This window comes from Actinia tenebrosa, unplaced genomic scaffold (assembly GCF_029948245.1).
Source record: "Actinia tenebrosa isolate PJP-AT-01 unplaced genomic scaffold, QUT_ActTen_1.0 PGA_scaffold7__59_contigs__length_16204524, whole genome shotgun sequence".
Classification (NCBI taxonomy): Eukaryota; Metazoa; Cnidaria; class Anthozoa; order Actiniaria; family Actiniidae; genus Actinia; species Actinia tenebrosa.
The window spans coordinates 12,655,148-12,672,829 of NW_028292584.1; the positions used below are offsets into that span (position 1 = coordinate 12,655,148).

Here is a 17,682-nt window from a genome sequence, read left to right on the forward strand (position 1 = left end):
ACACTATTAGTAGCATTTAAAAGCACAAAGCAATGCCTCATCAATACTGTTCTCTTTTGGTCCTTTATTCACTTAACATTTGCTCAAGCCATCCAGAGACTGGTACTGTGGAGACACACCCTTGTGTTGAAGGGCCTGGTACTCTCCTGTACGGGTTGGGCTTCTTGTGGATGACAGTACTGTACCCTTATGGGGCAGCCGTGTTGAAGGACTCAGTGAATCATAGTTACCAGTACGAGGCTGGATGGTCTGATAGGTAACTGGTGGTGGATTTGAAACAGCCTCTGTTTGTCCATGTTGCTCTGCACCTTCATACTGAGACCAGTACACCAGAATGTGGTTGAAGTGGTCGTGTTCTTGTTGTCACAGCTTCATATTCTGGGATACCAACATTACTCGTCGATAATCCTCGCCTTCCTATTGGTTCATATTCTGGCACATTTGGTGTTTCGTTATCTGGAGCATTAAAACTTGTCTCTTGAAGTGATATGTCGTTCTTTGTTCGTAAGGAAAAATAATAGTAGTGAGTGAATAGACAGAGAAGAAACAAACTTACAACGCACGGAGAAATGAAATTAGATGCTCTTTTTTTAATCTTCTTTCTGTTGTGATGACGGAAGAAACTCAATTAGCCCCCACACCCCCCCCCCCCCCCCCTAAAATTTTTGCTGGATCCGCCCTTGGAATCGAATCCAAGCTACTAAAGCATCTTACCACTTGATTTCTGAATGCTGTTGTAGTCCATCTGTAAGCCATTGATCTCTTCTCCTTGTGTTTTAATATACTCTCTCAAAGGCAGCAGTGGATCAGGTACTTGACCGATGACTTCGAGCTCAAACCGCACTATGATGCTTCCCTTACTATTGTAATGAAAGTCGTAAAGATAAAAAGAATACAGCTTTGCTCAAGTTAAACAATAATATATCGAAATCACTCATGTGGGGGGAGATATGGTGTGGACTTTCGTAACTGCAACAAGGCTGACCTGGGCTCAAATTCAGTAAGGAGAGAGGATCTATAGCATAGACCCGCGTGCTGTATTTTGTAGCGGTGCTTAGCGATTATAAGTGCAGTTACTAAAATTATAGCCACTATATATTTGAATACTTACATGAAATCCTTAACTTTTATGGCAGCCAAATATGGTACACCTAAGTATGCAGCTTGTAACTAGAAATAAATAAAATAAAGTAATGATAATAATGACCGTGCAGCGAACGAACGAACGAACGAACGAACGAACGAACGAACGAACGAACGAACGAACGAACGAACGAACGAACGAACGAACGAACGAACGAACGAATAAAACGAACGAACGAACGAACGAACGAACGAACGAACGAACGGACGGACGGATGGACGGACGGACGGACGGACGGACGGACGAAAATGACTATACTCTACTTACTATTTTGATGCACTTCTGTTTAAGATCATTGTAGCCTGCTGACTTTACATCCTGAAGGTTATCCTGCCATTTCGGGTATGTTAATCTAAACTGGCCGGCAAAAGATTCCTTTAAGACTAAATTAGAAACCAAAACAGTCAAATATGGCTTGGTAGATCATAGCAAAAAACATAAGGACTGGCTCGACTTAAGCCAGTGACATTTGTAACTCTTATTAAATATAAGATTACTCACGTATCGGTCGTCTGTAAAATGTCCTTTCTCGTACACCAACGCTATTTTCAGCTTTACATAGAATGCTAGCATTGTCCACATCATTCTGGATGACAACGAATACCAAATACTGTTTTCCATTTAATCCTGCATCATGGCTGGTGATGGTAGTCAATATATTCGGTGCAGAAGGACTGCAAGACAGGGATGTGTTACTGGGATATGCGTTGATACTAAGGTTGAACAATACCAGTGGATTGGACTGACTGTAGCTCTTGTTACTTGATCCAATCACTTCCAAAGGGTCTAAGTCTGTTTAAAGACATAAAGTCAAACTGTTTAACTGTTTAACTGGTTTTGCCTTGTAATGTGACTTAAAAGTTGTATGTATGCCGTATTACTAACAAATATAAGCACAAGGAAAGGATGAGGGAATGACAACTAGACTAAATACAACGCCATAACCCATATATGTTTTTTTTACATGACAATCATTTAATTACCAATAGTACACTTTCAGAAGGGAAGCGGGGAAGCACAAGTGCCATCGTGGTGAGACCACTCGCTTTTTACCTATGCTACCGGACTCGGTGTCGTACTGATTTGAGTAGAGTTGGTTTTAAATTTTTGGTCCTCTCCTGTGCATTGAGGGTTTTTCTCTGGGTAGAACGTATGTGCATATTGGAATGTGCCCAAAAACCATGAATTTCTCTTATTTTTATATAAATTACATTTATTAGTATTCCAGTGGTATAGATAGTTATCCCAGCATTCTAAAACTTACCGCCGATTTTTTGCTACCTTTGTATGCATATTTTTATACAGGCCTGAATTAGCGACGTAAGTACAAGCACAACGACATACGCAGGTGGTACGCAGGCGCAGGCGCAAGTGCAGTCGCATTCGCATTCGCAGGTGCAGGAGGTGATGGTCTTTCATTTTCGCATGTAGTTAAGCTAATGATTGCATCTTTAATGAAAACCACGTTTTAGTAATTTAAAAATCATCATTTCCTTTGCCACAACTCTTTTGTAAATTAAAGGTAAAGATAAAGCACTTATATTTCAGTAACGTCGGTAGTTCATTCAGTTGAAATTCGACTGCTATCAATGGAAGCCGACGGTGCGCACTTTACAACAACGAAATAAATTATTTTGCTTACTCACATTGTACAACGACTTCAATCGGTTTTGAAAGAACAAACCCAAGGCGATTTTTTGCTTCACATCGGTATAATCCATTTTGTCTTTGATTGATGTTCTTGATAATCAATGACCTGCTTTGTTGACTTGTAAGCAATTCTCCGCTATGCCTCCACGCGTATGTGGGATCTGGGTTACTGTCACCTTGACAATACAGGGAAAGATTATCGCCCTCTTTTAAAAATGTACTGGCAATTGATGGAGTAATTTTTACGTTTGAAGGTGGATCTACAAGTTAAAAAATAAATAAATGCAAGAAAAAAAGAGAGGAAAAAAACAAAACAAAACAAAACAATAAAACAAAAAACAAAAAAAACAAAAACAAACAAACAAAAAAAAAACAAAACAAAAAACAAAAAACAACGAAAAACAAAGCAATGCAAGCATACATTATTAATGTGTTTCCACTGATGATAATTGTCGAAAAATACAAATGTTTGCATTGGCACATGCCTAAGGAATATTAGAAACGTCTTTATTGCATGTGATTGGGAAACACGGTCGTTTGTACGATCATTTGTAAGAACTTTTGAGAATTTTTTTTGTGAATGTAATCAGTTACTTAGTTGTGAAAAAATAAACATATTTCATCCATGGATGACAGCCTTAATATGGCGCAAAGCACAATACAACAGTCATGACTGAGTTTACTTCGTAATGCAATACCGTCTTAAAGGAGCTAATGCAGATCTTGACAATTAATTTTATTAGCTGAAGAAGATAAACTTCGTACTTACATTGCACATCTAAGCATATGCTGGCATTCTTGGCGTGTCCAATACCATTATCTGCTGTACACGTGTAACACGATGAATCGTTCCTTTTTACTCGTGTTTTGAATATTCGTCCAACACCAATGACAGTGCCGTCCTTCGTCCACGTGATATTAGGTACTGGGTATCCACTGGCATTGCAAACAAGACTAACGTCTTTTCCCTCGTTAAACAATATTACTTGTTTGTACGGATTTGTTATCTCTGGTGATTTACTCCTTACTGAAGTAGAGATGCATTCGAAAATGTATTCATAAACAAGATATGGTGCGTGGCTTTCTCTAAGTTACAAACTAGTAAAATAATATTTAGCATCAATTACATCAATATAACTTTTTTCCGTTATAGTATATTATTAGAAAATTACTTTGAAAAAGAACAAATCATGTTATCTAAAGAACATCGATAAAAATATTCAGGAATTTAAATGGCGTAAACAGTTAAATTTAGATCGCGTGGAAATGTTTCGGTAAATGATAGCATTTCCGTATTTCCTTCCAATCATGTTTTTATAAATGTCTCAGTTAGTACTCACTTTGCACAGTAATGGATATTTCGATTGATTTATAACCAAGACTGTTGTTGGTGAAGAAAGTATAGGTTCCACCTTCGCTTTTTGTTACACCTTTGATTAGTAACGTACTCCCCATGCCTTGAATATTTCCATTTCTTATCCACATCATATCAGGTGGTGGGTTACCATTAGCACTGCAAACTAGTTGGACATCATCACCCTCCAGAACTGTTTTGTTACTACACGTGATTCTATCTGGTGGATCTGTTTTCAGAATGAAATGCACCATCACAAGATAACGTACTCATTAAATATATTTTAAATGAAATTATTTACAAATACAGAAAATGTGAAAAAATGTATCAGTGAAACCCCACCTTCTCGAACCATCTAATGAATCGAGAGTTAATTAATTGGAGAACCCGTTTTTTTGATTCAGTTGCAAAAAAAACCTGCTTCTCATAGTACGGACGATCAGCAAATTGGAGTCACTACCAAAGTAAATTTATTTCACCATCAGGTAAAAAATGTAATATCTGATCAATGCACAAACTTTAAAGTGGACGCGCGTGCCTTTTTTTCGAGAGGTGGGGGGTGGGGGGGGGGGGGGGGGAGGGGATGGGGAGGAACTCGCAGTACGATAAAAAAAAATTGTAGTAACTCTTCCCCCTTTCATGACTCTCGCATTTAGTCATCAATGCGAGTCTGTAAGGAGATCGAATTGTTAGGTTTTAGGCAAACGAGTGGCGAAGGCGGGAGTAACTGTGGGAAACATTTCGAAATTGAGACCCCCGGCAATGCGATTTCTAGACTTATGAGGGGCACTGTTGCTTACTGATTTGTGGCATTTCTCCAGGCCCTGCAAGTAAACAGCGTTCGTCAAAATAAAGAGGTTTGAACCTTCAAAAAGTTCAAATTATTATTCATTGATGACCTCCCCTACCTCTTAAGCCCCAACACTCTCCCCCCACCCCCAATAAAAAAACGTACCTTCCCTCATCTATACCTTGAAACAACCTCTCGGCTGATCAAAACCAGGCCAAGGTTAATTGACCTAGATCGAATTGGAATTTAGCATGTTAGGTTTTGTGGAGGGAAGACTACGAATATAAAACAACTTTTTACTTATATTGTAGGTACTCTGATATTTATCGTTACTTACATTGTACAGTGACATGACGTGTGCAATAACTCCTATCACCAACACCATTATACACAGAAACCTTGTATGTCCCAGTATCTTGTCTTGAGGCTGTAAATATCAGTGTGCTATTGGCGGTCAGTCTACTTCCATTAGGATGAGTCCAGATGTACTCATAAACAGGTGGGTTTCCTGTGGTGGTGACGTTTAGTGACACGTTGTCTGTTTCATTAACTGTTATATTTTTACCAGGATATATTTCACACGACGAAGGAACTAAAATTGTTAGAAGTAATTAAAGACAAAGTCGACAGTAAAATAAAAAAAATAAAAATAAAAAAAAAGCTAAGAGATGAACTTCCCTATCCTCACTATCCCATTTCACAAAAAAACGTTTTTGCAACTTGCATTTTGCATCATCTTACATGCTGCATACTATGCTGGAAATGTATTGTGGATCACTTGTAAATAGTCAGCACAAACGAAATATGCCGGAAAAACGTGCTGAAATAGTCTGGGAAAATTCGATATTGTACTGACCGCACATATTTGTGTCGAAAAAAAACCACATCGTAATCAAGATTTATGATAAAGGTCCACACTCGTACCCGCAATTAGCCTCGAATGATTTATCCTTTTTGGCAATTTTACGTAAAGCTTTACTTTATTACGTAAAATAATACCTAAAGTACTTTGTGGTCACTTCAACATGAAACCCGTTTGGACTGACAGCGCATATTGGTGCCGAAAACCACAAACACACAAACACTATCGAAGCATAATTTCTGATGAAGGGCCATACTCGTGACCTGTAATAGGTTATGAATAATTCCCGAGTTTTTGCCGTAGGCTTTTGAATTGAATTATAACGCGTGGTTTATTAGATCTAAATTACGACACTGGTTACACAAGTAATCTATCATTCTTTTACATCAACCTTCATCATGTTATAAGCGGAAGTCGATTAAGATGAAGCAACTCAAGATTCATTGGATACTGAGGAACCAAGATGCCTTAATTTGTTTAAAATCAAGTGCTGATCTAGTCAATCAAAACTGTCCATGATGCATATATAGAGAATAAAACCTATAAGATGTCACCTTGAACTTTTCTTTCAAAAGAGCATCATGTAAGTCACTTACCGTGTTAGTCGATGGTATTTCTATACCTTAAGTAAATAAAACATTTTTCTTCTGTATAATTACTTGATTAAAATAAATATATATCACGGCTTAAATATGTGATCCGTGAACTTGTCAAGCACTTTTAACATAAGTCCCAGACTTGGGAGATTGGGCAACGACTCCCTGTGTTATTGACATTAAATAAATCATTCTTATTCTTAATCTTTATTCTTACCCGGAAGTAAACACTAGCACATTGTCGTCGAAAAAAATAAGCAAGAATTTCCTATTAAAAAATGAAGCCGCGTACATATTCAACCAGAAGGTGCGTAAACACAAAATGATAAGGATGGATATGTTCATTTAAATCGTGAAATGTAAACTTGTAGGCTTCAGAGGTCCAGAGCATCCTTTGCTTACCATCCACATTCAGCTTTGTGTTTTTTACAGAACTGTCCGGATCATCGTCGTACACAGTTATTCTGTAATACATCTCGTCAGCTTTCCTTGATAGATTACGAAGCGAGAAAGTAATATTAAGAACATTCAAATTCGCTTGAACATCTAAGTCCATGTCAGCACCTCGTTCGGGCAGCAGTAGCTCTACACCAGACGGCTTTCTTCATATCATGTCGACGTCTCCTGGACCAGCACCATCTTTAAGGCCCCTTGAGATCTTGACGGCTACCCATGTCTTACCAGCACTAATACGAACACTCCAGTTGAGCTTTGCCGTGTCACCTTCCACAACATTCACTGTATCATCCGAATGTAGCCAAGTGAATGTTCCAGCATCTAGAAAACAACCGAATGTGATCTTGATCCGTAACGTGTTGTTTGTTCTTGTTTAGTCATATTATTGCTCCAACAAACCTTATTTCCTTACCTGAAGAATGGAAGAGCAGTGTAGAAAAGAAAACTATTACCAGTGATTCCATTATTGAAAAGCGGACATAAGTTAGATTTTTACGGAGTTCATGGTCTTTCAACAATAAATACATTTTTATTAAAACAAATATAGTCACTGACGTCTTCAGCGATGGTCTCGCGTCTCAACATCATATATGAAAGTGGGCTACCTGTGTAATATATTAATTAGCGCATGTAACGCAATATTATTACTAGACCCTTATATAGCTAATAGTTATCGTTGGCAACTAAATATGCATCTCACCTATCTTCGTCAAGTTGTAAGCGGAAATACAGTTATGAGAACACCGGATACTAAAGATTCAAGAGTCGAAGCCTGTTAAACATTTAGCTAAAAGCAAGAATATCTAGTCAATCAAAACTATCCATCAGGCATATACAGAATATAAGACTAGTAAGATGTATCCTTGAACTTCTATTTATAGCCAAAGATCGTGATTTACAGTGTAACCCACTGAACCTGTGAGTTGATGATATTAATTTCTATACTAGTGTATAAATAAATAATTTTTCTTTTGTAACAAATTAGTACTTGATCAGAAAATAAATATTTATCTTCATTTGTTCCCGGAAGTAAAATAATACATAGCTCAACATCGCCAAATAAACAACCTAGCAAGAATATTCTCTAATAAAATATCGCGAATGATCGATATTCACACAAACAGATCTATCATGTTTTTAGTGCGTACCTCAAAACCACATATCCATTTGAATTGTAAGACAAGCTTGTAATGTAAGCTTCACACCTCCAGACCATCCTTTACTTACCATCCACATTCAGCTTTGTGTTTTTTACAGAACTGTCCGGGTCATCGTTGTACGCAGTTATTCTGTAATACATCTCGTCAGCTTTCCTTGATAGATTACGAAGTGTAAAAGTAATATTTAGAACATTCAAATTCGCTTGAACATCTAAGTCCATGTCAGCACCTCGTTCGGGTAGCAGTATCTTTACACCAGACGGCTTTCTTCATATCATGTCGACGTCTCCTGGACCAGCACCATCTTTAAGGCCCCTTGAGATCTTGACGGCTACCCATGTCTTACCAGCACTAATACGAACACTCCAGTTGAGCTTTGCCGTTTCACCCTCCACAACATTCACTGTATCATCCGAATGTAGCCAAGTGAATGTTCCAGCATCTAGAAAACAACCGAATGTGTTCTTGATCCGTAACGTGTTGTTTGTTATCGTTTAGTCATATTATTGCTCCAATAAACCTTATTTCCTTACCTGAAGAATGGAAGAGCAGTGTAGCAAAGAAAACTATTACCAGTGATTCCATTATTGAAAAGCAGACATAAGTTTAGTTAGAAGTTTTTTAATTCATGTGCTTTTAACAATAAATAGTGAGTCACTGTCGTTTTCATTGATTGTCTCGTGTCATGAATATATTCAGTTGGGCTACATATGCCCTTACCTGCCCGTGTAACACAAATGGGTATGCATCCATTTCTATCTTCATAATGTTATAAGCGGAATTACAATGGGATTTAGTAACATTATTTAAGTAAATTGATCCACGGATACTTATGAACCAAAATGCCTTTGCTTGTCGAAAAGCAAGACTTATTAAACTAGGTTAAACGATATCTCATTTTATAATCTTTATGATTCCATGATCAAATACACATGCATCACACAAAGTTGTCACTATCGTCGCGTCTTCGCATCACTTAACATGTCATATCTATCTACGATGATCTATCTATGTAAGGCTATGGAATGCATTATTTTTACCCCATTTCACACTGATATTGGAGCTTTTAAAGGGCATTTGGATTCGAGTTGTTGAAATCCGAGTTATGAGATTCAAGTACAGATTACTGAGTCTGAGCTAAGATCGTGGTCGCTCCTTGACAACTAAATACTAGTTTCAAAATGGCTGATCTTCGTCAATGTGATCTTCAGGAGCATGAAGGCCAGGTCAAGTTGGTCGACCGGATTGTGAATAAGCTCATGGGAAAAAGGGTGTACTGGATGGTTAGAGAAAAGAAACATGTTTGTCCTTTTTCTTCGTCGAGCTTATATTATGATAATAATGATGATGATGAGCTTTATTACAGTCTCAAAGCTTCTAGCTTGGCACGCGTGCATTGCTAATCGTCGGAGCCTCTGGTAGGAACCGCATACAACCTCATTTACATGCTAAATCAAAGTGTCAATCAATCATTTAGAACTAACCAATCAAGACTCACACAAGAGATCCCCGTGGCGCTTTTAGTATTTAGGGAGGGGAGGTTGTAGATGACCAAAATAACTTTGCGGAGTCCACCTAAGTGCTTTTGTCATGTACACGTGTCCAAATATGTCAAAGTGACAGTCCGGTGTTTACATTCAGCAACACGAATCGCAACCAATTGTGAACGAAATTCAAACAAAAATACTCCATTGAAAAGCGCAATCTCACATCCTTCAAAGTCCTGTCGACTTTGCAAATGTAGTATTACGTCTGGAAGACCAAGAATTCACCTCTTTGGCCCAAAGTCTCGCAACGAAAATCTTGTGAAACGACTAGCTGTTGTTCTCGATGCCGAGGTTCACCTTCACGACGGACTTTCTGAATTTTTTGGCTTCTTTTTTTTTTGGCGTTACAAATTACGAAGTTACAAGTTACAAAGTTACGAAGTTACAGAGTTACAAAGTTACAAAGTTAAAGACCAAATGCTCTGTCAAATTTCTGTCAACATGTCGTGATATTGATGTGATCGACGCCCGTTGTGTTACTGATTAGTTGCCTAGGCCTTGTAGATATTTATTGTATTTTTTATTGTATTTTATCGGTAGTCAAAGGGAGAAACTCGTATAAATGACTACACACACTCACCAACTCTATGACGGATATTGATTTTAAAATCGGCTTTCAATGGTTATTGCGTGAAATTATCAAGCTAACCTTTGTACCCTGTTCAGTTAGTATCGTCAATGACCTTTGTTCTCCTTGTCTTTTGCTCTTCCGATAACGTTTCAATATTCTCAAACCGTTTTTCAAGCGTTGTTGACAATATTTCGTCGAATAGCGCTTCGGATATACAATGTGGCATCGAGAAATGTTCACTGTAGCTAGAACTATAAAATAACACCTTGAAATCTCTTGACATTACAAACAAACTGACATAAGATAATGAGCAATGTATACTCGTACCTCCCTACCCTTTGTTACTAATAAAGTAGAGAGAATAAGAGAAAAATATCAAATGCCCTTGGCAGGATTCGAACCCACGTCTTCGGTATTCTAGTCCGATGTGTTAACCACTACCACTACAAGGACCAACCACGCTGGTAACGCAGCCAGAATATGAAATGTAGGGTATTCGTGAGGATCCCAGAGCGATATTTTTTCTAATGAAGTAGAGAGAATAAGAGAAAAATATCAAATGCCCTTGGCAGGATTCGAACCCACGTCTTACTAATAATTTAGCCAATCACAAACTGGACTTCAAATCAGCCAATCAGTGAACCAGAACAATTTTGAGCAATCTGTAATTCTATTGGTGCGGCCTGATCAATCAAGTATGCGGTTCCTACCAGAGGCTCCGACGAGGTCTCGCTGCTTCGCAGCTAGCTCACCGCTTCGCGGCTAAAAATATACGAGGCCGGGAGAAAAATCGTCGAGCCTCTGGGACCAGGGAAATAGGTCACACCTTAGCTCTCAACCTATGTGAGCTTTCAAATAAAAACTTTGAAAATGTAAAAGAAAATCTAGCAAACATAAAACTGAACCTGCAATTGATATTTGTGAATTATTTCCTTTATTGTTTATTAGTATCAATAAGTGATTGCAATCCAAATGGTGTCTACTTGGTTATTGTGTCAACATATTATATTTAATAAGAACATGCGTAATAAGTAAATTACGAGCCTTAGATGAAACGACTGAAGAAGAGTGCCATACAAGAAAAAAATACGTAAAAAATGAGCCAGCTCAACTAGAAACCGTGGACAGCTATTTCGCCCTGTATTGGGCCTCGTCAGCACAGTGTATCTAGTGAGCTGGTAATGTATGTGGTTAACAAATATGAATAAATCGCATTTTAGAAGGCCTTATTTTTTTCTTGATTTTCTTTAACATTATGATATATGTGTATGATTTACTAGTAGTATAGGGAATGGGGGTTCCAGCGCAATCTCAACACGGGGTAAGACCCGCGTCAAAAATCCACCTACGGAAACAACCCACTCCAAGTGTGGTTGGGGGCAACAGCGCAAATATGTTAGTCTATATATGGAGTGCGAAGATTGTAAAGAGTTTGTTTATGATTTCTGTGTAAAGTGCTTGAAACCCAAGTTTGTACCTACTAAACCAAATAAGTATATTTGTTGTGGTAAGAAAATGCAAATAGAAGACGACACGTCAGCACAGTGTTACGAGTGTGGTAAGAATATTCGTAATGCCGTACCAAATGCTACCAAAGAGCAATATTACGCCAATGGAGGTCGTAAGAAGACCCCATACAAGAGAATAAAATACTTTAGGGACTGGATGAGTCATATCCAAGGTTTACATCCGATATATTTAAGCGACGAAGTAAGGAAGAAAATCATAGACCATTTAGAAGAGCCAACCCCACAAAGTCTACGGAAAACGTTGAAAAAATTAAAGCTAGGGAAATATTACAAAGCTATTGCCTATCTTTTGTCTGAAATTACCGGTAAGTCTATTCCCGAGGTTTCTGATATGACAAAAGCCGAGTGGATGTTTTGTCGGCTGAATAAGGATATTCCTTATTATCCTGACGTAATTTACGAAATATTTTACAAAATAGACCCCAACCACCCCCTGTTAGGATGGATTCCGAGAAAATAAAAATGCAAAACTGGCGTTTATTTTGCCAGAAACCCCACTGGGGAATGCATCGCGCAGAACACCAAGCTATCCCCAGTGGGGTTTTTTGCATTTTGGGCTTACGGGGCTTATTTCATCCCGCGCCAGAGGCCCTCTAGTACATACACATATATCTTTCTTACGGCCCACCAGAGGGTGAACTCCGGACAGCGTCCCGAGACACCCCCTGACTTTTCCAACTTTTCCTCGCGAAACCCCCCATCGCGGGGTTGAATCGCACTTTCTACCCCTCCCCCCACGGTTGCTGTGAGTGTGGGGAGGCTTTTTTTTCACTCACAGCAACCGGTCCAAATGCGTCTACAGCGAGGCTCGAACTCGGGACTTTAGGCCTCCCCAGCTCCAAAGTCCCACGATCACGAGCGAACGCCAGACACATCTGGACGCTTATGTATGTGAAAAATACTATATTTAATCTGCATAATTTCTAGACTGACGTTCGATATGTAAATAGAATCCCGTCACGCTCTTTTCGAAGCAGATGTTTACTGAGCAAGCTTTCTTTGAAGCTCTTCTTTCGCTTCTTGATAGATCTTTTTGCGAGATTCCTCGGAAAGATCTTTTACGACTGTTTTTTTATTCCTTATGTCCGACTTTAATTTCTCATACTTTTCCTCTTCGGCTAAGATAAGCGAGAATTCTACGTCGTCTATCTTTCTGTCACGCAAAGCCTTTGAGACAAGGTCAGTGATCGTATTTACTTTAGCCCTTGACAGAGCTATTGTCGTGTCATGCTTGGATATTTTGCTTGACAACTGTTTCATAATGCCCGTAGTAACAGCTGAAATAATACCACAGGCTGCCCCAACGCCAGCCAAAGGAACTCCAACGATTATTCCCGGTCCAGTAAGCGAAGTAGCAACGCCGGAGCCCGTTAACACAACAGATATGGATCCTGAAGTTATCGCAATCTTATGTAGCGTACTCCGGGCTCTAACGTATTTCTTCCTAACTTTTTCGTAGTGTTTTGTCTGCCCTTCCAAGTAAGCCAGGATTAAGTTCGCTTTATTCAGACGAAAGTTTTCAGCGTTTAATTCGTTAGGTTCCTTAGGAAGTTCAGGATAAAGTGGAGGCGCTGATGGTATAACATCCATTATATATACTAATGTACGACGCTTTTGGGAATGATATTGAGGAGCAGCCACATCACGACAACCGGGATTACTGGAATTGGAGAGCATTTAGGAAGATGTTTCCACATGCAGACCCCAGTAAGTTCGAAAGAAGACCCGATGGTATTTACTATAACGGCTCTAGGATGTACAGCAACGAGGATTTGAAGCCTACGCCGGTTAATCAAATAGACGATCAACTGAAGAATTCTGGTTATGTTGAACATAAGCCTAAGCCAACATATGTTGAACATAAGCCCGTGCAAGGTTGGTCAAAGGAATTATTGCTGGGTACCAGTACTTATCCGATACCCGCAGTTTCATTTGATAAACACCCAAGCTTGGACCTAACGCTGAACATGCGGATCTCTAACAACCATTCCTTTTCGTTAAAGGTGCGAGATATCTTCAAAGACGTACCCATTAATCATACCACCGCTAAGGAATCTCATGAATGGTTAAGTGGTCCTAACATGCGTTATTGGCCGCAGCAACTAAACTTTGCGGTTTGGTGTGCCACCAGCGGCTGCGGTGTAAGTGCAAAGTTGATGAAGAATTCGATATTTATGTTTCATTTTCACTTCACGGTTAGAAGAATACTGCATGAGATGGGCGTTACTGCATTACCGGGAGATGCCACGTTTTATCCAAGAGATAATAAATACAGCGTGCCGGCTTATGACAGACTCTGTAAGGAGTTTGACGTTGTAGGGAAGGATTTCCGATGCACTGCCGGCGCTAACAATGGTCTGGGACATATTTGGGCTTATTGGGGGATTGGCGGACACGAGCTAAGCGATAAGGAAGTTCATGCATTGCGGCTACGGTGGAACACGGGATATCATAAGGAAACTCACGACAGTAGCACCTTCTTTGAACCAAACGCTAAGACCACTAAGGAAGTTAGAGACGGGCCTCTGTTCAAAGACGAGGGTGGTAAGTATGCAGGGGCCAATCCACTGATTATTAAGATTACCAACGACGAGCAAACGAAGCAATATCTTAATTTCATACCCCCAGAAGGTAAAGGACTAACCAAAGCCGGCCTTGCCCGTTTAAACCGCAGCATAGAAGCTTACGTGTATTCTATCCTTGGAGCTCAGGTAAACACCCGATCCAGCATAATCGGAAATACTGGCGCCGCAGAAGAAACGCGAGCCGAAGCCTTGATCTTATTTGAAAGTTCGATCTTGGAGGGCGACATTAGCAAGGGCGTACAGCGTTACCAACTAGCCATACAAAATTCTAAGGCGAGGTTGGACTATGCAGTAGCCCCGGGTTGTTGGTTAATGCCTAGTAATTTATCTATAAATACTGGTTCTGTAGTAGGATACAACAATAAACTGCAGCGAGCTACTAAGGATATGAAGTTTGGGGTGAACGACGTGAACTCTGACACTCTTAGGAACATTCCCCATTTCGTGGAGAAGTCAAAAAAGTCGCATGAAACGAAGCTACCCGTAGTTAAGGAACCATCAAAGAAGGTCCTGCCTACGATACCTGAGGAATATGACCATAACCTGCTAAAGGCCGGCTTAGCCGCCGCGGGCGTTGGTCTGAGTTATTATATATGGCGATGAACAACCCCTACGTAGCTGGAGTAGATTGTGTTTATACGACTTACACAGGCGAGAAAAAATATACCCTACCATCTTGGGTTGATGTCACGGGTATGTCCGTGAATTTGAACTACTCAGGAAAGAAATTGATATTATGCAGCATTTCTTTGGGGGCCGTTAGCAGTGCGAATGTAGGATTTCGTTTCTGTGACGACAATGGAGTATTACAGCCCATGCGCGCGAAGACAAACAACAGGGAGCCTACGCATTTCTCAGTAGAGCCGCCAACGAATAGCTCTGAGAATCTTTCCGTTTGGACTTTCCACATGGTTGCTGATTGCCACGGGAAAGTGAAGCTGCAGATAAGAGTAGATGACACCGGGAGTGTTTGCATAAATAGCATAGAAAATCAAAGGAATACTGTCTATAACCACATGACCATCAGCACTTTGACGGTGATGAGCCTCTAGAAGGGAACTTGTTCCCTGTAATATATGAATCCATACGTGAGGGAAACGCGTTATACCCACCGCTTAGATGAAGAGGGATATGACAACGGCGCTTGGCATGACGTTGGACTGTGGGTTGAAGTTGGGGGCACTGCATTGGTCATTTGCACTATTAGCATTAATGCAAATACGCATGCGAATGTGGGGTTTAGGCTTATCGATGAGAATAATAAGCCCCTGCTTCCTTATCGAACTTCAACGAACACCAGGAAAGTTACCCATTTTTCGATGGAGCCCTACACTAGGTCCACTGAAGACCTAACGCCAGTAACTTTTCATATGCTAGCCAATTGTAAATATGCTAAGTTGCAAGTCACTTCTGATGACGGCAAGTTTGGAATAAATCGCGTAGGTCGCAGGCCCGCTAATGCAGTCTGGAGTCATAAGCCCATTTCTACCATGAGTGTGTTACCGTTGGTTCCAAATTACCAGGGCGGTGCTAATACCGTCTTTCATTATCCTCAAAGCAGGACACCGTCCGATGAGAAGATTAAGCCTTCATCTTCTTCAGGAGGACCACTCCAATAGCGACGACCAAGATCCAAATGTTATTCCCCACAAACTTTAGCAGTTCTCCGCCGGCCCTAAGCGCCAAGGAAACAACCGAACCCAGCAGCCCAGGAAGACCGGCTGCCATCTTTTTTCCCAAGTCCGTTAGTCCATTGCCTAATTTCTTTACGCCTGCGCCCGTAGCCTTAAGCGTGGATAGGATGACTCCTACTACGCTCGAAATAGCAACCGCAAATGCCAGCGGAATACCATACTTTAAAAGGGCTCTTTTTACCTTTTCCTTGGTGGTAAGCCCCAACTCTTTTTCCAGGTTTTCCTTTTGAGCCCGCAATTCTGCGCGACGCACCTGAAGGGTTTCTGATTCCTTTTGAGCTGTTTCCCTTTCTTCCTCGGTACGAGTTTGGTCCTCGATTACTTCTTGCTGCCGCTCTATTTGCCCCTCCAGGTCTTCGATGGCCTGATCTCTTTGCCGGATTTGCTCCTCTTTAGTGTTGATTTCGGCAACCAACTGCCGCCGTTCCTCCAAAGAGCCAGCTATGGTGATATGCAAGTTTTTAGCTTCTTCCTTGCTTATGTTTAGGTCTTGCAGGGCGAGATCGAATGCCTTTTCAGCCTGGTTCATTCGACGTTCAGCATCATCTCTTTGTTCTCTCATTTCTATTATTCTTTGGTTTTTATCGTTAAGTTCTCTCTTTTGAGCATCAAGGAGTAGTTGGTTTTGTCGCATGTAATCTGCTTCCCTTTCCTCCAACGTTTCTTGCAGTCCCTTGACGCGTTTTTCTAGCGCAACCCGTTCATTTAGGGTTTCCAACCTTTCTAACGCGCTTCGGGTAGCTAGTTGAAAGCCTTTTAATCTTGAGACGTCACCCCTAACGTTGCCCTCCTCATCAAAGAGGGGTTGTGGTTTCGTCCAGCGGTCTTTGTCAGGAAATCTCAGGTCTTGAACGCTTATGAGGACTTTGTTTCCGCGTTCTGTGAGCCTTACGTCGTCAGCATCAAAGCTGGAATAACGCTGCGTTAGCTCTTGCGTTGCCCACTCTACGGTTTCCCGCGCGGTTGCTCCCTGCTCGTCTATGTTTCGAAGTTCCAAGTACTCAGGGACGGGGCTGCCGCGGTTTCTTGATTGCCACATGCGATTCAAGGCTGCCTTGAAGCTTCTCCACCTATCACCATACCTGCTTATCAAGGCCATGTCGTAAACGTGAGGCGCGGTTTCCGCGCCTTTAGTCCATGCGTCGTATTCTTCGTCGTTAATGTCGACTTGACCTTCTTCGGTAAGGGGATCAAAATCACCTTCTACTTCCATTATATATGATAAGCTCAAAGTTAAACCCCAACATATTACCTAAGCAGGTTGGCGGACTGAAAGCAGAACGCACCTTTCACCGGGTTACATTCACACCTTCTAGCGCTAAGCCAGGGGAAACCCTGTACGTAGGCGTGCCCCGCCTAACGGATAACCTAGTGTTGGTTCCTGGCACCCTAGCGCTAAGGTTTAACCTAGCAATACAGCCAGATACCGCAGACGCGCGTTACGTCGTCAATAATGCGGGTAGAAACCTCGTTTACAAAATGCGTGTAAAGTTCGCCGGGGAATCCCTCTTGGACTTAAACAGGTATGATTTGTATACCACGTACAAAGACTTATGGTTGACTGCATTTGACCGCGCGCAAAGGATAGAGCAGGGAATCGCCAGTGATGCCATACGCAAGGTAAGAAGCGCAACCGACAGCGCCTCGGGAGAAGACGAAATAAAGACGGCTTATGGTACTAAATATGTCGTTCCTTTGGACTTTGAAGTTATTACGAACCACGGTGCATACTACCCAAGGCAGC

General features: G+C 40.8%; 1 protein-coding gene and 1 long non-coding RNA gene across 2 annotated transcripts; both read right to left on the reverse strand.

Annotated features, from left to right (window-relative positions):
- Nucleotides 1-44: 44 nt before the first annotated feature.
- Nucleotides 45-6,952, reverse strand: LOC116302287 (cell adhesion molecule CEACAM5). The gene is made up of 10 exons (XM_031711563.2): nt 6,799-6,952; nt 5,276-5,530; nt 4,135-4,377; nt 3,564-3,821; nt 2,791-3,054; nt 1,646-1,936; nt 1,412-1,527; nt 1,112-1,170; nt 715-860; nt 45-496 (listed from the first exon to the last, which is right to left on the reverse strand). Exons 1-10 carry the CDS (start codon nt 6,950-6,952, stop codon nt 465-467), a joined length of 1,818 nt encoding a protein of 605 aa, XP_031567423.2. The 3' UTR covers nt 45-464.
- A 203-nt stretch (nt 6,953-7,155) lies between these two features.
- Nucleotides 7,156-8,749, reverse strand: LOC148905670 (uncharacterized). The gene is made up of 3 exons (XR_016121685.1): nt 8,546-8,749; nt 8,080-8,454; nt 7,156-7,264 (listed from the first exon to the last, which is right to left on the reverse strand). It is a non-coding gene; the product is annotated as an uncharacterized LOC148905670 (long non-coding RNA).
- Between the last annotated feature and the right edge of the window lie 8,933 nt (nt 8,750-17,682).

Coding starts and splice junctions, on each gene's coding strand:
- LOC116302287 (XM_031711563.2), bottom strand. CDS start 6,952: ATGGACTTAGATGTTCAAGCGAATTTGAATGTTCTTAATATTACTTTC. Junction 1,937..2,790: donor GATTGAAGTCGTTGTACAAT/GTGAGTAAGCAA, acceptor GTCTTTAAACAG/ACTTAGACCCTTTGGAAGTG. Junction 861..1,111: donor ATAAAAGTTAAGGATTTCAT/GTAAGTATTCAA, acceptor TCATTACAATAG/TAAGGGAAGCATCATAGTGC.